Here is a 19967-nt window from a genome sequence, read left to right as displayed (position 1 = left end):
AGCCCCCCAGGGTCCCTCCTCTGGCTTGCTGGGGCCCAGAACCGTGCTTCTGAGCACAGATGCTGGAGCCAGACTACTGGGTCCAAGCCCCAGCTCATTCTACTTATTAGTGCTGTGATCTCCAGGTACTCCCCAACCTCCGTGCCTCAGTTTCCTCATCCAGGAAGGAGTTCACACAACCTGAGACCTTAGCCCGGGCTGTGGCGCTGAGACCCTCTGTGCACCAGTTTGCATTCCCACCAGCAGTATACAAGGGTCCCAGTTCCTCCACATCCTCCTCAGTGCTTACTGTCTTCTGCTTTTTGTTTTAAAATTATTTTTCTTTATTGATTTGAGAGAGAGAGAGAGAGAGAGAGAGAGAGACATCAATTCATTGTTCCACTTATTGATGCTTTCATTGGTTGATTCTTGTATGTGCCCTGATTGGGGATCGAACCCATAACCTTTGTGCGTCAGGAGGGTGCTCTAACCAGCTGACCTACCCAGCCAGAGCCCAGACTGCTGTCTTATTTTGCAGAAACACTGAGACTTCATGCCGTAGTTCAAACATTCCCGATAGAACTTTCCCCGTAGATGACAACCATCATGCTTCAGTGTATCATTCTACTTGTTTATGATCAGCTTCTGTGTTCTCACAGAAGAGAGAAAAATAATCTCAATTGAATACATTGCCAGCCTTTAAGGAATTCACACTTTTTACTATGTCACATAAAGTATGAAAGTTTAGCTGGCTGACTTTCTCCCCTCCCTCCCTCCCTCCCTCCCTCCCTCCCTCCCTCCCTCCCTCCTTTCCTTCCTTCCTTCCTTCCTTCCTTCCTTCCTTCCTTCCTTCCTTCCTTCCTTCCTTCCTTCCTCAGTAGGAGGAAGAGAGCATGACTTTCTCCGTGAAGGAAGAAGCACGTTGATGTACAATTGGGTGCGAGAGCTTCTTAACCTGAATTAGTTCCCCAGATGTTTTCCTGTCATTCCCACTGCGTCACCAGGACCTACTTCCATTCAAAAGCTAAATTTGCAGCTTCATTCGCAGACACTGGCCATACCCCTTGATGTGACGGCCACGTCAAATTGCTATACAGTTTTCCTAGTACCACCCGTGTCTCCTCCCGGATGGTAACAGTGGCAGACCCGCAGAGAGAGGGGCCTCACACTTTGAGTAACTCGTCCACCTCATTCCCTCTCACTCCACATCCCAGCGGTCTTGCCCTCCCTCTTCTCTTCTGGCCCAGGAGTGGTACCAGCCTGGCTGCTCTGGGTCACTTCATCATTCCTATGCTTCTCCAACATGGCACCTTTATGAATTATTATTTTGTTAAGAAGCCTCCTCCTTTCACTGTCCTAATGACAGTGTTATCTCTTGGGGAATGTTTTCTGTTACAACCCGAGGTAACACTTTGCCCAGCACAGAAACAATGGGTGATACATCTGTACTAAGTAAATGAGCTAATACTGTGCTGGATGAATAAGACAGCGTTTTGCAGGGCATTCAGAAAAGGAGGAGGCCAAAAGCACAACATGAACTGTGTCTCTTCCTGAGACGGTCACTCCTCTCCGGATCTGGCCTGTGACGCTGGAGCCATCACTAGCTCGCACAGGGCCTTTGTGTAAGTTCGGAAAAGGCAACGACTCTGGAAGGAAACAGCCCCCAAAGCCCCCAAACCCAGGGCTTCAAGCACTGGATGTGGACTAGCTCTTTGTTTAAACAAAGTACTTCTTCTTCTTCTTTTTTTTTTTAGATTTTATTTGTTTATTTTTAGAGAGAGGGGAAGGGAAAGAAACAGAGGGAGAGAAACATCAATATGTGGTTGCCTCTCGTATGCCCCCCACCGGGGACCGGGCCCCCAACCCAGGCATACGCCCTCACTGGGAATTGAACCTGTGACCCTTTCGTTTGCAGGCCAGCGCTCAATCCACTGAGCTACACCAGCCAGGACCAAAGTGCACAGTGTTAATGGTCTGCCCCAGGCTGAGCAAGCCGGCAGGTTGGTCAGTACTGGAGGTTTGACCAACTAAGCATGACTCTCTGAGGATGCCTATTATAGCTCAGGTTTTGTGGAAATGTGATATTTTTGTTTGCAGGGTGATCTTTTTCACACATTTCCTCCTCAGCTTCCTACGTGTGGGAGGAGAGTCCTTGCTGGCATGATGCCCGCGGGCAGTATAACGATCCAGTGGGGCTGGAGCATCCCTAGGGACAAACGTCTCTCAGTTCTGGGTGTCCATGTGCTGCCCCCCGAGAAGCCCGGCAGACCCCACGCGGCAGGGCTTGTCAGTGAGAGCAGCCCGGGTTGGGGCGCAGCTGGGCCTTTCTGGTCGGAGAGGGCACTCCTCCTGCAGGGGGCGCACTGGCCCCCGGCGCACAGTGGGGAGAAGGGAAGGCTTGGGGTCCGGGAGCAGGGCGGGGAAACCAGAGAGCTGGTCTGTGTGTGCGATTCAGGCCTTCCTCTTGTAGAGAAGTGATTTTGCTTGACGTGAATTCCCGGAATCCCTGACACACCCACATCGGATTGGGCCCAGACCCATCCCGGGGCCCGTGGGGGATGGGCCAAGGGCTCGCAGCCCCCTGTCCACGCTCAGCCCGGTCCTGTGGTGTCCACGGCTCCGGGCGCTTGCATGGCATTGACTCCCTGATTCCGAAGGCCCCAAAGGGAAGGAGCTTCCGGAGGACCCGGCTCCTGTCTGCACTAGAAGCGTAGCACATCTTCACTTCTCGTATTTCTTTTTTTTAAATTTTATTTCAATTATTGTTCAAATACAGTTTTCTCCTTTTAACTCCCAATCCAGTCCCCCCTCCCACCCTCCCCACTCTCATATTTCTTAACCCACCGCCGGGCAGGGTGCGGGCAGGGCGAGTCCGGGAGCCTGGGGCAGGCGTTGCTCCTTCTGCTAGAACAGGAGTCAGCGCCGATGGTAGGACTCGCTGCACTTGGACACTGAGGGTGTGTCCGACATTGTCTCCCTGTGCTAAGGAGCAGGACACTGACGCTCTGTGACAGGCACTATTTCGGAAATGATAAAATCGGCATTAGAACCCCAGCTTCTGGCTGTTAGCCCAATGCAATTTTCGACTCCGCTGTGCAGCCTCTTAAAGTCACTTTCTTTTTTTTTTTTTTTTAAGATTTTATTTATTTATTTTTAGAGAGGGAAGGGAGGAAGAACGAGAGAGAGAGAAACAATGTGCGGTTGCTGGGGGCTGTGGTCTGCAACACAGGCATGTGCCCTGACTGGGAATCGAACCTGCAATGCTTTGGTTTGCAGCCCACGCTCAATCCACTGAGCTATGCCAGCCAGGGCTAAAGTCACTTTCTTATCACTTGCTGTGTCTACGGACATATCACCCTGAATGTGTCTGAACTCATCTTCTCACTAGGTTTCCATGATCAGAAAGGAGAAGGACCACTCAGAGCCCTGTAAAACACAGTCTCAATGTTAGACGTGATCCTTGGAGCCCTGGGAACCCAGTGAAGGGTTTTAAACATACAAATGTTATGATCATATTTTAAAAGATCACAGAGAAGACAGCACTGGAAAGGGGCAAAATCGGATGTAAGGAATTGGAGCAGGAATGTCCAACCTGTAGCCCCCAGACCACAGGTGGCTCAGGATGTCTATGAATGTGGCTCAACACAAAATCATAAATTTACTGAAAACATTATGAGATGTTTTTGTGATTACGTGTCGCAATGTATTCCATGTGTGGCCCAAGACAACCCCTCTTCTTCCAGTGTGGCCCAGAGATACCTGAAGTTTGGACAGCCCTGCTTTGGAGGCTGTTGCAATGGCTCAGGGGGGAGGAGGCAGCGTCTTGGGACCAGGGCGGGCAGAGTGGTGTGGACAGAAGTGAGGCAGACCCAAGGACACCGATGAGGCAGGCCCACAGAACGTGGTACGAAATGGGAGTAAAAAGTGAGGGAGAGGGTCGTGGAGCATTTGTGGACTGGGGGAGGTGGAGGAGGAGCTGGCTCTGGGGCAAGAGTGAGTTTGGACACGTTAAATGCAACAGGCCTGGGAGTCAAGGGGAGAAGGTATAGTTGGGTGCACAGGCCTGCCGTGCAGAAGGCCGGTGTGCCTTGCAAACAGAAATGTGGGGTAACATCACAGAGACCGTGCCTGAAGCCTGGAGGAGGTCACCTAGGAAGAGAGAAGAGTCTGGGAAGAGAAGACACAAAGGGAATAACCACAGTGTCTATTCCGTCGCAGGCGCCTGAGAACACAGAACACCTTTGTTTTTAAGTTCCGTGCTGGTTCTTAGGCTGTTGTTTCTCAGTTTCGAACTTACCCTCCTATACTCTGCTTGGGGTGCTGGGGCCACAGACCATAGTTCCCTTCGGCCTGCAGGGCGATAGGGGCTGCGTGAGGGAGGCGGGCCGGTGGGAAGGAGGAGAGGGTGCCGGCATTCGGGGAAGCTGGGCTGACATCTCTGGGCGTGCTGCGAGGCTGGGTCTCAGGGGGACCGAATACTGCACACGAAATTGCTGCGGCCACAGGGACACTGTCAGGAGCAGGAAGCCAGAACAAGGAAAGAACAAGTCCCTCTCTTGCACCACCACGACCCCCAAATGCCAACACCTTCCTCTCAATGGAGACAAAGTATTCCTCCCTCCCCCATTCCACCCTCCCATTCCAAAAAAAAAGTGCAGCTTGCCTTCCTATTTCCACGCTTTCTGGTCTTTGTGGTGTTCACACTGCCTTGTGCCCCTCCATGTCCCTCGACACTTTATTCCTTTTGGAGCTAGCAAACCTCCTGGCACGTAGTTGAAACCAAGTAAGTGTTTGAATAATGGAAGTATGAACATTGTGTAACACACAGAGAAATGAAGACGCAGGGGTGCGACTGGCCACGTGTTCCACGGAGAGTGACCAGGGAAGCCGGAATTGGCTCCTGAGCCTTTTGACCACAAATTCATACAATTTCCAGGTGTTCACACCTTGGTCTGCAAGTCTGATACCAAAGCAACAGAGAAATGGTTTAGCTGGTCACTGAAACTAAAATCAAGGATAGGGGGTTGATTATAAGCCAGGGTCCAAACTTGTGAAAATTTCACCTTAGGACAGTTTCTGGCTGAGTTGGCTGCAGCAGAATAATGTGAGTCACTTGGTGGCTTCAGCAGGATGGGCTCCGCTTCCTGTGCCTGGTGGGGAGCCCTGTGGTCATCTGGGTGTAGGTGGCCTCATGCCCACGTAGACACACCTCAGACAGGGAGCAGTCCTCTCAGCTTTTCTGAGGTTTCGGCGAGACTGCCTCAGCTCTCTCACAATTTCCTTGCGGTCCCTTTAACAGGGAGGGTGCTCACACTGGTATGTGGTGTTCACTCAGTGGTCACTGGTGCTGTCTGTGTCCTAAGGATGGGCTTCCTGCTACAGACAGGAGACAAGGAGTTTGTAATGTAGAAGAGGAGATAAGTAGGAAATCACCTAGTCATAACCAAGGCAAAACCAAGGAAATAAGTGCTGGAACAGGTGAGGTACCGGGCAGCTGGAGGAAAGGAGAGGTTCCATTCAATAGGGAAGTCTTTGTGAAAGAGATGACCTTTGAGAGCAGCCTTCCAGGGGATGTTGGAGTGCGATAGTGTGAAAATATACTCTCCCTCACAATTAGTCTACACTCAAGTTCCTGAAGTTCAAAATTCTTTCACGCCAGTTGTGATTTCTTCCACTCCTTCTTTCATGCTGAAGTTGCTCTCTCTTCACTCAGGCTTGTAGACTCTCACCCGTGTTATTCTCATGGTCATTCACGCGCAACCTGGCAGGACTCCAAGGTTAAAGTTTTCGACCAGTTTTCACCAGTGCTCCCTTGTCTTCTGAATATATCTGTCTTGCCCCTCGCCAACCTGGTCTGGCTGAAGTCAAGGTCACTCACTCAGTATGAGGTCTCTCTCTGTCTCTGTTTATCTGTCTCTGTCTCTGTCCATCCCTACATCAGCTCTAAGATCTAGCAGTTACATGTCGGATATATCCCTAGAACTGGTATAGTCCTTCCCACGCCCACGGCCACTTCTCCCACACCAGTATGTTTCACTATTCAAGCTTCATGAGACTTGGCCCCTTGAATTAATAGCAGGCTCAACCTACAATCTGGATTTCCTGCCTCTTTTTGGTGGTGACTTAACAGTTTTAAACCCACTGTAATCCATTTTGCACACTAGTGCCAGATTACTCTTCTTAGAAGTGGTCACTCCCACTGAATGAAACTGCAGCCCTGGGCGTGGTGTCTCAGGGCTCCAACATCAGGTCCCCAGTAATACCTCAGCTGTATCTTCTTCATAGCCCCTGCTGGACTGTGTAATCAGCCAGGATCTTGGACGGTCTCTGAACAGAGCCGTACTTTTGTGCAGGTAATTTCTGGAATTAATTTCTTCCTCCTGTGCTAGGTAGTAGGTCAGTCCTTTAAGCACCTTGTCACCTGTTATCTGATGTGTCCATAGCAGACACTGTGGTTGACTCCCCGACGCCTCTTCTTTCCCAGATGACAGGTCCTTCCCATTGATGTGTGATTGGTTGAGGGGTGGGCACGTGAGACTTTCCTGGCCAATTACATGGAAGGGGAGTCTGTTGGGGGGATTCTTGGACAGGTCCTTGTGTCTTGGAAGGAGACATGGAAGAAATAGTTCTTTTTGACTGTCAATACAGCCATGTTTGGATGTGACCCACTGGAGCAGCCTTGGCTAACAGCTCTCCTTCCTGACAAAGGAGATGGGAAGATTCTGGAGGACTTTATTTTTTATTTATTTTTTAAAAAGATTTTATTTATTTATTTTCAGAGAGGGAAGGGAGGGAGAGAGAGAGAGAGAGAAACATCAATGTGCAGTTGCCGGGGGCCGTGGCCTGCAACCCAGGCATGTGCCCTGACTGGGAATCGAACCTGCAATACTTTGGTTCGCAGCCTGTGCTCAATCCACTGAGCTACGCCAGCCAGGGCTTGGAGGACTTTATTGAAGGTCTCTAGTCAGCCAGTCCTGGAGTCTTCCCTGTGTGGACTTTCTAGGATGAGAAGTAATACACTTTATTATCTTCTAAGCCATGTTAAGTCACAGTTTTCTGTTATTTGCAGCCTAAAGAACCAGGAAACAGTATTTTGTTTTCAATGCTTGACTTTAAGCTTCTCTTTTAAAAAATGTATTGTGTTGATTATGCTACTACATTTGTCCCATTTCCCCCCCTTCATCCCCTCCAACCTGCACACCCCCTCCCACCCGCATTCCACCCTTTAGTCATGTCCATGTGTCATACTTATAAGTCCTTTAGCTTCTACATATCCCATACTATTCTTACCCTCCCCCTGTCAATTTTCTACCTACCATCTATGCTACTTATTCTCTGTACCTTTTCCCCCCTCTCCTCCTCCCACTCCCCTGTTGCTAACCCTTCATGTGATCTCCATTTCTGTGGTTCTGTTCCTGCTCTAGTTTGCTTAGTTTGTTTTTGTTTTAGGTGTCGTTGTTCATAATTGTGAGTTTGCTGTCATTTTACTGTACATGTTTTTTACCTTCTTTTTCTTAGATAAGTCCCTTTAACATTTCATAAAATAAGGGCTTGGTGATGATGAACTCCTTTAAGTTGACCTTATCTGAGAAGCACTTTATCTGCCCTTTTATTCTAAATGAAAGCTTTGCTGGATAGAGCAATCTTGAATGTAGGTTCTTGCCTTTCATGACTTGGAATATTTCTTTCCAGCCCTTTCTTGCCTGAAAGGTCTCTTTTGAGAAATCAGCTGACAGTCTGACGGGAACTCCTTTGTAGGTAACTCTCTCCTTTTGTCTTGCTGCTTTCAAGATTCTCTCCTTATCTTTAATCTCGGGTAATGTAACTATCATGTGCCTTGGTGTGTTCCTCCTTGGGTCTAGTTTCTTTGGGACTCTCTGAGCTTCCTGGACTTCCTGGAAGTCTATTTCCTTTGTCAGATTGGGGAAGTTCTCCTTTATTATTTGTTCAAATACCTTTTCCACTTGTTGCTCTTCCTCTTCTCCTTCTGGTACTCCTATAATTCGGATGTTGGAACCTTTAAAGATGTCCTGGAAGTTCCTAAGCCTCTCCTCATTTTTTTGAATTCTTGTTTCTTCATTCTTTCCTGATTGGATGTTTCTTTCTTCCTTCTGGTCCATTCCATTGATTTGAGTCCTAGTTTCCTTCCCATCACTATTGGTTCCCTGTACATTTTCCTTTATTTCACCTAGCATAGCCTTCATTTTTTCATCTAATTTGCGACCAAATTCAACCAAATCTGTGAGCATCCTGATCACCAATGTTTTGAACTGTGCATCTGATAGGATGGCTATCTCTTTGTCTCTTAGTTGTATTTTTTTCCGGAGCTTCGACCTGTTCTTTCATTTGAGTCATTTTCTTTGTCTTGACGCGCTCCTATTACGTACTAAGGGGTGGAGCCTTAGGTGTCACTTGGGCCGGGCAACCCAGTCGCTGGGTTATGACGCTGTATGTGGGGCAAGAGACAGAGAAGGAATAATGGTGCTTGCTCCTCTCTCTGCTGGATTTCAGTCACTCCCCCCACTTTCCCCAAGCAAACTGGGCCCTTCTGGTGCTGACTCCCATATGGGTGGGTTTGTGTACGTTCTAGGACCCCGTGGGTGTCTCCAAGGAACTCTCCTGTGAGGCTGGGAGTTCCTCCCTCTGCTGCCTCAACCGCCACAGGTGTTTTCAATTGGTGTTTTGAGGCTTTATTTCCTCATGCTGGGACCCTGGGTTGCGCGGCCTGCCTCGCTCCCCAGTTTCGCCTGGTTCATCTGCCCGAGAATGTGAGACCAACCAGTCCACCAGCTGCCTTGTGTGCTGCACCCCTCCACAATGTGCCGCTTCGCTGGGTCTGCCAGCCGCCGCCTTGAATGCCCAGGGTTCACCAGTCACCGCTTTGCTATGACCCCTCTCCGCCCAGCTGCCCAACTCTGCCCCTCCTACTGGTCTGGATGAATATGTCTTCTTTAACCCCTTGGTTGTCGGACTTCCATACAGTTCAATTTTCTGTCGGTATTGGTTGTTTTTTGTTTCTAAATTGTTGTTGCCCTTATTTTGGTTGTGCGAGGAGGCACAGCGTGTCTACCTATGCCCCCATCTTGGCCAGAAGTCCCTCGACTTTAAGTTTCTTAAATTCAAGGACTCTATTTATTTTTCTGGCCCTCTTAGGGCTTGACTCACAGCAGATACTAAAAAATGATTGTGAAGTATTTATTTATTTATTTCTGAGATATAACTAGTAAAAGCATTCGCACTTTATAAAACTCTTGATTTTTCCCTAGTAATTTAGAGATAAAAGAAAGCTTCGATCAAATAACTGGCTCAAGGCATTTTATTTGTCAATCACACCAAATTTTGAACAGGTTGTTCCCCTTTGTCTCAAATCCTTGTCTGTGACTTCCATGCCTCTTAGGGTCCCAAAGTGGGAGTGAGGGCAAAGGCAGCCAGCCACTCCTGTGCCTGCCTCCGCCATAATGCCAGTGCAGTATCCCAGTTATTTCTGTCTGAGAGCTTGGGGCTGGAACCCCCTCTCTCAGTCCCAGTTTGAGGTGGTATTTCTAGTGCCAGGCCCATGAACCCCCATAAATACACATTTCATGGGGAAGTATTTTCCTGGGGAAGACAGATCATAGCTTTTATTAGATTCTCAAAGGGGTCCGTGACCCCCTGAAAGGCTAAGAAGCACTAGAAGGCGATATCTGAGAGGTAAAAACAAATAAAAGCATTTAAAATGTTCCTCAATCAGTGGACTTCGTATCTCCTGTGTTCCGTGTTTTGTCAGCTAGGGGACCAGTAGACTAGAGACCACAGGGAGATCCTGAAGCCAGAGATGTTTAGGGGCCAGGGACGACTAGGTAACTCTAGTCAGGACCAGTATGAAGGGAAAGCGCAGGGTGCCCTGTTGAAAAATCGTTGAGAATTTCAAAATGGCACTGCAGAGCATTAAACCCAGCAAAAGGCCCTTCCCTTGCACCAATCCATTTGCAGAGGCCCTAGTATGTGCCAGGGGCGGCGTCAGTGCTGGGATTCCAGACAGGAGCGTCCATTCAGTCACGTTGGGTGCCAACATAGTAAAGGCCTTGTTCTAGGTCCTGGGGTTGCGGCTCTGAATAAGACCTTGGTGTTGGGCAGAGACAATGAACAAATGAGCAGGAAAAAAGGTCAGATAGTGATAGGTGCCGATGTGGTTCAGGGTGGCTGCACGGTACTTTAAAGGGCATGGTCTGCGAGGCGGCCGCACGGAGGTGAGAGCGGTATTGCCGGCGTGCGATGCAGGGCAAAGGCTCCATAGGAGGAAGAGAGTGAAAGCGGAGCGAGCCGGGGCCCCGGATGAGCGGAGCGTGACCCGACACCAACCAGCCGTCGCCCAGGCTAGAGCGCGAGGCAGGACCCCATGGGGCGCGCTGGCAGCGGAGGCGTGGCTTGCGCAGGGGGCGGGCCTTGCGGGGCGAGGCTTTGCGGCAGGGGCGGGGCCGAGGGCGGGGCCGAGGGCGGGGCGGGCGGCCTCTGCCGGTGGCGGGGCGGTGTCGTGTAGCCCACTTCGGCCTCGGGCTGCCGCCTCCTGCCGGCCGCGTCGGTTACAAAGGGCCGCTGCCCGGCCGGCCGCCCTCAGCTTCTTCCGGCCGTGACGGCGGCGCGGGCCTGGCTCCCGGCCGGAGATGAGGGGAGGATGTCGGTTTCGGGGCTCAAGGCTGAGCTGAAGTTCCTGGCGTCCATCTTCGACAAGAACCACGAGCGGTTCCGCATCGTCAGCTGGAAGCTGGACGAGCTGCACTGCCAGTTCCTGGTGCGGCCCCCGAGCGGCGCGGCCTCGGCGGCGCTCACGCTGCACTGCAACATCACGGTGCGGCGCCGGGCCGGGCCGGGCCGGGCCGGGCCGGGGGGACCTGGGACGGGGTGGCCCGGACAAAGACGCCCGGCCGGGGGCCGGCCGCCGCCACGCGAGGCTGGGCGCCCCGGAGCTGGGCCGCTGCTCCTTCGCAGCCGGGTCGCCGCGGGGTGAGGGGGGTGCGGGGAGTTGAGGGGACGGCGGCGCGCCGGGGTCGCCATGGCCGCGCTCGGCTGTGCGGGTGGCGGGGACGGGCGGTGGGGACCGGGGACCCCTGGGGACCGGGGAGAGGCCCTGGAGTTGTCCGACTCAGGGTGTCAGGCCGCGCACCCACCGGCGCCTTTTCACGTCCGCGTGTCGGGAGGAGCTGACCCGAACCCGGGGCGGCTGAGGGAGATGCGGCGCCGTGCAGCGGGCCGCGCAGGTGCCCTGAGTGGGCACCGTCCACTTCCTGTCACGGGGCCGCAGGGACCCTCCCGCTGCCTCTCAGGGACGTGGGAGGCTCCTCGGAGCCCCGGGCCGGGGGACCACCCGCGGGGCGGACGTGCCCCTCGGACCCGCGGCCCTGACCCAGGCCCCGTGGCACCTCCGCGTTCCTGCGTGAGGAAGTCCGCGGCCGCTCGGGAGTTGGCCGAGGCCTGGAAGCGGCCACGATTGCCATGAAAATGGGTTTCTGAGTGCTCTCCGGAGGAGCAGCTGTGTATTTCCGGAAAAACCAGTTCGGGCAAGCGCTGTGCTGGCGGAGGACGGAGTGGTTTATTGAGCATCTAAGTGCCGTGGGTCCTATAGCCATGCAGGATCGGGGCAGAGCAGTCCCCGCTCTCTCAGAGCTCCGTCTTCCTGGGGCTCCGGTTTCTGCAGCGAGGTGTGACCCCGTTCTGCGGTGCCAGGGAAGCCCCAGGCGGCGCTCACTGTGGGCTGCGCTGGGCTGGGGGCGCTGTAGCGGCGGCGGGCGGGGCAGTGGCCGCGCTGTCACAGGTGAGTGCAATAGAATGTCGAAGGGAGCCGGAGAGCGCTGCACGCACAGGAAACTCGGCGGAGGAAGACACCGACGCTCGAGAAAGGGTGGGTTGCTCAGAAGTGGAGAGACGTCAGGATGGAGACGTGAGAAGCCCAGCGCGGAGGGGAAGATTTTCCAACAATGGGAAGCAGGAAGCGGGAGTGAGCACAGGCAGTGGGCGACAGCCAGGAGCCCGAGCTCCGCGGTGACGATTCTCGGACGGTGGAATCTGGGGCACGGCCAGGAAACGGCGGGGCTGGTGCGCATGGTGGGAGAGTGGCCTCGGCGGCCGTGGGGAGCCGCTCGCTCGACACGCCCACAACTCAGGGGACTGTGTCTGCCATCCAGGACGAGGAGTGGGGCTCCGCACCGGGTGCCTTCGGGAAGGTGTGCGTGGTTTGGCCATCCCGGTGGCGGTGCTGCGGGGCTGGCAGTTAGTGCCGCGGGTACAGGGATGCCAGGCGACGTGTAATTTTCAGGCAGTCTGCCACGACAAAGACTCATCCCACCTCTAGTGCCAGCAGGGCCCCATTGACAACCAGGCTGGAGGCTGCCGCGCACAGAGATGCTGAGCGATGACCTGGATTAGGAAGCGCAGCGGGAAGTGAGTTAGACACCCAGTGACAAGGGGATTTGGCGGGCACCAGCATAACGGTACCACCAGGAGACACTGCTCGGATTGCGATGCTAGGCTCTGTCATACTTACCAAGGAGCATCCTCTCGCAGTTTCTGTCATGTTGGAGTGAATGGTACCTCACCGGCTGTTCCTTACACACCTGTGTGCCGTACTTTCTAGATAATCATCCAAAGGTGCTGTGCCCCTTCTTCTTTCAGGATTCCGCACCAGCAGTTTGTGCTGTGGGAAGGTGCCCCTTCACTCCACCCCAGTCGTCTTCGCCCGTCTGACCATCGCTCCAGGGCCTCTGGTCATATTCAGTTCACGCTGGTGTTTGTCTCCCCTCCTCCCTTTCATCGTCCTTACTATTTACTGCTTTGCTTATGTTTCCTTATGTTCTGTTGTTATTGTCTTGGATGTTTGTCTTTCATCATCTTTTTTTATGATGGCAGGAGAGAATATCCTATAATTATGCGTTTCATCTTTCACTCAGTAAATGCTCAGTAAATATTTGTTCTATTGAGTTGAGTAGAACTCAACTGTTCTAGCTGTATTCTGTTGAACAAAAATCGTAACTATTGTGTAAGTTAACTGTCAGAAGTTTGTCCAAAGTGTGTACAAACAACATCAAGATAGTGTTGTGGACAGTGCAGAAGTATTTAAGGGGTCACTGAGGGCTTGATAGGAAATCTGTAATTTGACTTCAAGTTCATACAAAAGACAGTTTTAAGAAGCGAAAAACAAAACATTGATGTTTTGCTCTCTAGGCTAAGGGAATTGAGCTACATTTTTTGAGTATTGAGCTGTGCCCTCGAGGCACCCGGAAGAGCTACATTTTTTTAAAATAAATTTGTCCTAGTCTTAAATACGAAGGGCCAAGAGTGCTATTTGCAACTTCAAGGAGTCTTTTTATTAATGAAAAAATGAACTTGTGATAGAAAGATTGTCATGAAAACCTAGGTACTGGTTTTCCATGTTCAGTGAAGAGCTCTGGTTGCCAGTCAGTGCTCGCGTCTCGTTGTTGTGAGCGAACCTGCAGGCAAAACAGCTTGTTTTAATAACCTGTGCGGCCTTATTGGGAGCTCATGCACGGTTTTCTTTTAGTCCTTTTGAAACATTTAACATAACTTGGCAACTTCGTTACTCCTTTTATGGACTTTTTGGTAGGAAATTGCTGTGTTACAGTGAACCCCCCCACCAAGAAGTAAATTAGCTAGTAAACTAATAAACCCTCATACTTTATTATTTGTGTATCATAAATCCTTACTCTTTCTGCATATGTGGCTATTTGCCAGGCTACTTGTAGTGGAACTTTTTTGTTTAATTAAATTTCTATTCATCATTGCCCAAAAGCCCCCCTCCCTCCCAGCAGGAAGATAGTAAATTAAAAAATGTTAGAGCTCTGAGTTTATGGGAGAGAAAAATATTTATTCTTTACTTAGTAGCTGGGACCTTAACCAAAGTAGTTGAGACTTTAAGCAAACCAATTCTGTTTTTCTATGAAATAGATAATCTTTTTGCCTCATGTGAAAGCATATATAAGAAAGTTCTGTACCAATGGTAATGTTCTCTGTAAATGTAAAAGTGATGAGTGCTGGTTTGATTCTTGGTCAAGACACAGGTAGCTTTTCATGGGAAATAAATCAGTGCTGTCAATTTCTTAATTTTCTGTGTTTCTGGTCTTGACACTGATGAAAAGTTGCCTAACTGAGGTTATGCAAAGGAAATAATGAATGAAACTTGACTAAAGAGCCCAAGACCTTTTCTTTGGTCTGTCCTCCTGGGACAGATTGCCTTTCCAAATTAAACTCTGAGACAATCACTTGGAAATACCAGAACTGTCATGGTAAGCACCTAAGTGCTACTTTTGAGCCAGAGGAGTCATTGTTTTCATTCATCTGACCAATTCATAATATAGAGTCAAATTCCAAGTGGTTATCTATCCTCCCTCATCCCCTTCTCTGTGCCCTTCCTTGAAAGGAACAGACATATGAAGAGGAGACTTAGGTTTCCAGGTTATGAATGGTGTGTCCCTTAGTAACTTGATTTTTTGTTCTGTTAAACTTCCTTAGACCTGGAAAAGGATAGTGTTAGATAAATGTCAGCTGGTTGAGGGGTGGGCAGTTGAATTGAGACAGTCACTGCTGAATGTAAAACATTACTTGAGAGCCAGAGTGGTAAAGCAGGAGCCCCTTTTGTCAAGGCCCTTGTAAACTGTGTTCTCTGCTGCCTTCTAAAAGATCATTCTGGAAGATAGTAGACTCCGAACCAAGGAAACCACCCACTGGTCCCTGAACATTAGGTGATTGGAATCCTCTTTAGCCATTGTCTTTTGCCTCCTTCACATAGAAGGTTTTTGTTTTTTTTAAATTTTATTTATTTTTAGAGAGAGGGCAAGGGAGAAAGAAGGAAAGGGAGAGAGATGTCCACGTGTAAGAGAAACATCAGTCTGTTGCCTCTCACATGCCCCCAAACAGAGACCTGGCCATACCAGGTATGTACCCTGCCCGGGAATGGAACTGGTGACCTTTCCCTTTGCATGACGACACCCAGCCCACTGAGCCACACCGGTCAGGGCATGTGGAATGTTCTGATTAGCTCTAATTTGCTGCTTGGAACGCTTAAGCATTTTTCTGATCTCAGGGGTATGTGTGCTTTTTTTTCTTTTAAACCTCATGTTAGGGTTCCCATTCTGCTTCTGTGGGCTCTGGTCATGTTAGATACTTAGTTGTTTACTTGTAAAGTGGTTAATATCAGGGAGCAATTTCTTTTTTTCTGACTTTTTGTAACTTTCTTTTAATGTTGTCAGAAGGTTAGAATTTTATTAAGGTACTAGATGGTAATTCCATGAGTTTATTTTATTTTCCACTCCACATTTATTGAACAGCAAATTGTGAAAGGAATGTGTCCCTTAATTGGCCTCCAGAAGAAATTATAACTGTTATAATCCTTCTTATAACAAGAAGTGTGTACATAAGTTTTCAAAAAAGGGTGAAATCCTCGGAGATGGCCGTGTCCAGTCATTTGGGAAGGTACCGAAAACTGGGCATTCAGGTGGGCAGTTGGCTGGCAGCTGCCTTACAGAGTATAGAGCCACACACTGGTCATGTGGTGGATTTTTGAACGAGACAGGAACTCCTTTTCCTAAGCACTGGCAGGCAAAGACGTTTGTTTGATTGGCCTTGAGTTGCGACACCTCGCATTAGTACAACACACCATTCTGTGGTTCCAAATGGTAGTGGTGGTGAACTTGTTGAAATTTGCCCGCTTATGGTAGCTTTTATGGTGGTGGTCACAGACAACTGACCCTTCAAGCTTTTATTTCATATTTTAATTTTCTATTGTAGTGATTTTAGACAAAGAGAGAGGAAGGGGGGAGAGAGACAGAGACAGACACATTGATTTGTTTTGTTCTACTTATTGAATTCATTGAATTCACTTATTCTGCTTATATGCATTCATTGGTTGACTCTTGTAATGTGCCCTGATGGGGATGAAGCTCGCAGCCTTGGGAAATCCAGAATGTGCTCTGACCAGCTGAGCTACCCAGGCAGAGCCACTGGGAGCATTTTAGAGGTGGCCCACACAGTGTTCAGGCACAGCACTGGCCTCTGAGCTGTGGCACACAGGCAGTGGCTGTTCAAGGGGACTGCCTGTCTCAAACCCCACCGCTATGACAAGTGAAAGCTGAAAGGAGCCATACGGTTAGCCATGTCACTGTTCCTTCTGCTTTCTAACACCAGATATATTTTAGAAGTAATCTTGCCCAGACTGGTGTAGCTCAGTGCATTGGGTATTGTCCTGCAAACCCAAAGGTTGCTGGTTTGATTCCCAGTCAAGGCACATGCCTGGGTTGTGGACCCAGGCCCGTAGTTGGGGGCTGTGCAACTGAGCCATGTGATAGTGATGTTTCTCTCCCTTTCTCCCACCTTCCCCTTCTCTTTAAAAAAATAAATAATATATTTTTAAAAAGAAGTAATCTGCCCTGGTTGGTGTGGCTCAGTGGATTGAGTGCTGACCTAAGAACCAAAGGGTCACTAGTTGGATTCCCAGTCAGGGAACATGCCTGGGTTGCTGGCCAGGTCCCTAGAATGAGGCGTGTGAAAGACAACCACGCATTGATGTTTCTCTCCCTCTCTTTCTCTCTCCCTCCCACTCAGTCTAAAAATAAATAAATAAAATCTTTAAAAAAAATAAAAAAAAGAAGTAATCTTAACCTCATTTAAGAAGTGTGTTCCTTTAGAAACTACATTCCTCCCTAGAATCTAATAAGGGGTGGAAAATTACTAGAAAAAAAAATAATTTAAAGGATTGATTTTAGGGCCAATTCTGTAATGGAGAAAAATCCGAAGTAAATCTTAAGTAACTGCTGTATTTACGCTACTCAGAAAGCAATGAGGATAGTGAATAGATTTTTTAACGTCATTTTTAGCATTTGTAAGAATTTGAATTCATGTGTTTAGACATATGGCCCTTTGCTTGATTTTTAAAAAAAAAATCATAGATGTCATCTACATAGTTTAGAAATGTAGCTTTTTATATTAAAAAGGCAAATGTAGTAAAGCTTAAATCTATAGATTGTATTTCAAGGTTGTTTTTCAAAATTTGTTTTTGCTTTTTAAAAGATTTATTATGATTCCAGCTTTTAAATCCTTTAAAAATGTTATAGTTGAGAATTCAGGCCATGATAGAAGGCAGCCCATCTTTCTTGGTGCTCGAATTCCATTTTATTCTGCTTTTGGTAAAACATAACTTTTGCAGTGTATTATCTTCTGTTTGTTTTAAATCATACTGCTTACTGGGTAAAATCATTTTTTGTTTGTTTTTAGACTTATATGTTATGTAACATGGAACAGGCAAGATTCAACCATTAAACTGTGTTTTGTTTTGTTTTGTTTTGTTTTTTAAATCCAGCCCTGGCTGGTGTGGCTCAGTGGATTGAGTGCCAGACTGTGAAGCAAAGGGTTGCCAGATCACATCCTGGTCAGGGCACATGCCTGGGTTGTGGGCCAGGTCCTCAGTTGGGGGTGTGTGAGAGGCAACCACACATTGATATTTCTCTCCCTCTTCTCTAAAAATAAAGTCTTTAAAAGAAATCCATAAAAGGAAATTTGTTTTTCCATATGTGGATTTTAATATGTTGCCCTTCTGTCCCCTGGCATATTATACTTGAATCCGTGGTTGTCTTACTGTTGGACGGTGTGGTTTAATTGCATAGCAGGTTCATCTGTTTCAAGGGTGTTTAACTAGGTGTCTCTGTAACAGGAATCTTACCCATCGTCTTCGCCGATATGGTTTGTGGACTCTGATGACCCAAATCTGACCTCAGTTCTGGAACGTCTAGAAGATACTAAGAACAACAGTTCGGTGAGAAAATAATCCATGCTCCTTTCTGGTTTCCCTCATGAATGTTGCATGATAGAGCTTAAATGTTAAGAGGTAATATGATGTAAAAAGCCTGATTAATGATTATTTGATAATCTTAGAGCGATTAGAGACCAGGTTTTTTAATTTGTTTTTGTTTTAGTACTTCAAAATCTACTGCTCACATCCTGGTTTCTCTTTTTTATTCCCCATGAGGTATAGTCTTAATTTGCATCAGGAATTAGGTGTTCTCTTTCTCCATGAATTCTAGCCATTAATCAAGCAAGCATTTTTGGTAGGGACCACTGGCCCGGGAGGGGAGTGGGAAAAGGGAAAAGGGCCAGCAAGGCAGACTCGAGGGGCGACAATGGCAACATGACGTCCACGCGTCCGTTAGGGAGGGAATCCCTGTTTCTCTCGGGAGTCGGAACTGCAGAGAGAGCCAAAGGTACGCACAGGAGGTTTCACGCTTATAAATCATGTAACATCCATACACATGTATGAGGGAATGTAACTCCACTTAAAAATAATTCTCTTTGGTTGTGAAACTAATCAGTAACCTCTGCGAGAGAACTAGTAAAATTTTAAAAATGAGAAAAGAACAATCTTCCATAATATGTCAGCCTGCTGTAACTGTGGTTGACATGATGTATTTTTTCTTTCAGTATTTTTTCTTTGCTACTAAAATACACATACTTTTATATATGCGTTTAAAGAATAGAGATCATGTTTTACATACTTTTATCATTTTTTAAAGTTAACATTATCATTGCATTTTCCCATGATGTCATAAAGTCCTTATAGAAAAATATTAGTCATTATTTGCAGGTGATGTAATTACTTACCTTAAAAAATTCAAAGGAATCAACTGAAAAACAATTTTTAAGATGACTGGTTAAAAGTGCTATTATATATAAATCAGTATTTCCCCCCAAATCAGCTATACTCAGCTAGAAAATACAGTAGAAAAGTATTTTGTTGACTATTAGAATTAAATTTAAAAAATGAAATACTAGGAATAAACTTAAGTGTATCAAGAACATCACATAGATGTGCCAAGTGAATGACTCAGTGTGGTCCTAGGTGGGCAGACTTCGTATTATAAATCCGTTAATTCTCTCCACAGCTCCATGTTAATTTATAAATTGAATGCAATTCCAGTAGAAAAATCAAACAGGCATAATTTTGAAACTCGAGAAAATGAATCTAACATTTGTTTTGAAGAGTAAATAATAAAAAATAATAATGAGGTTGGAAAAAAGCAATGGAGGGAGATTTGTTCAGCTAGATAGGAGATGCAGCACCCAGTGCTGGTGCTGGATGGCGTGGGCAAAGGCGGTGGGGGTTTAGAAAGAGCTGTGCGATTGAGAACTTAGTGTAGGTTCAGTGGAGGTGAAGTGCTGAGAAGAAGAGGACAGATTATTCTGTTCATTGTACTGGGAGAATTGACATTTGGGGAAGTCAGAGTCTTATCTCACATTTTTGTCAAAATATGTTATAAATGGTTTAAACATATTTGTTCCTAAAATTGAGGACAGAAGAACACCAGTTTAAAGAGTATTTTCAAAGGAAAGGCTAGTCTGAGAGTGATGAAGGTTAGAGGTAAAAATGTAAAGCCAGAGGAAGTGTGTTCATCTCTAGCAAAGGGTGACAGGACAGGGAAGGAACGACGGCACCCTCCCGACTGCCTCCTTCTCTAAAGATCTAAAGTATAAGTTTTGTGATGGTATAAATGAGTGGGGTTGTTTTCCAGTGTCTGAATAATCAAAAAAAATGTTCACAGCCCTGACCAACGTGGCTCAGGTGGCTGGATGTCATCCTGCAAAGCTAAAGGTTGCTGATCCGATTCCCAGTTGGGGCACATGCCTGGTCTGTGGTCTCCAGCTGGGGCACCTACAAGAAGTAATCCATCGATGTTTCTGTCCTTCTCTTTTACCCTCCCTTCCCCTCTCTAAAAATAAATAAATAAAAGATTTTTAAAATTTGTTTTTAGAGAGGGGAAGGGAAGGAGCAAGAGAGGGAGGGAAACATCAATGTGTGGTTGCCTCTCACACACTCTCTACTGGGGACCTGGCCCATAACCCAGGCATATGCCCTGACTGGGAATTGAACCAGTGACCCTTTGGTTTGCAGGCTGGTGCTCAATCCATTGAGCCACACCAGCCAAGGCAAATAAAATCTATTTAAAAATACT

At 47.9% G+C, this 19967-nt stretch overlaps 1 protein-coding gene across 5 annotated transcripts in view; it reads left to right on the top strand.

The window, feature by feature from the left end:
- The first annotated feature begins 10455 nt into the window (after positions 1 to 10455).
- UBE2Q2 (ubiquitin conjugating enzyme E2 Q2) overlaps positions 10456 to 19967 on the top strand; it is a 34520-nt gene continuing 25008 nt past the window's right edge. For 2 of the 5 annotated variants that reach the window (XM_028502245.2, XM_036013197.1), the window contains exons 1-2: positions 10474 to 10807; positions 17675 to 17776. In XM_028502245.2, coding sequence (XP_028358046.1) covers positions 10634 to 10807; positions 17675 to 17776 — 276 coding nt within the window. In that variant the 5' untranslated portion in view covers positions 10474 to 10633. Of the gene's footprint in view, positions 10808 to 17674; positions 17777 to 19967 lie in introns of all 5 variants that reach the window. The other 3 variants (XM_028502243.2, XM_036013198.1, XM_028502242.2) reach the window with 2 other exon arrangements.

This window comes from Phyllostomus discolor, chromosome 12 (genome assembly GCF_004126475.2).
Source record: "Phyllostomus discolor isolate MPI-MPIP mPhyDis1 chromosome 12, mPhyDis1.pri.v3, whole genome shotgun sequence".
Classification (NCBI taxonomy): domain Eukaryota; kingdom Metazoa; phylum Chordata; class Mammalia; order Chiroptera; family Phyllostomidae; genus Phyllostomus; species Phyllostomus discolor.
This window is presented reverse-complemented; position numbering and strand designations above follow the sequence as displayed.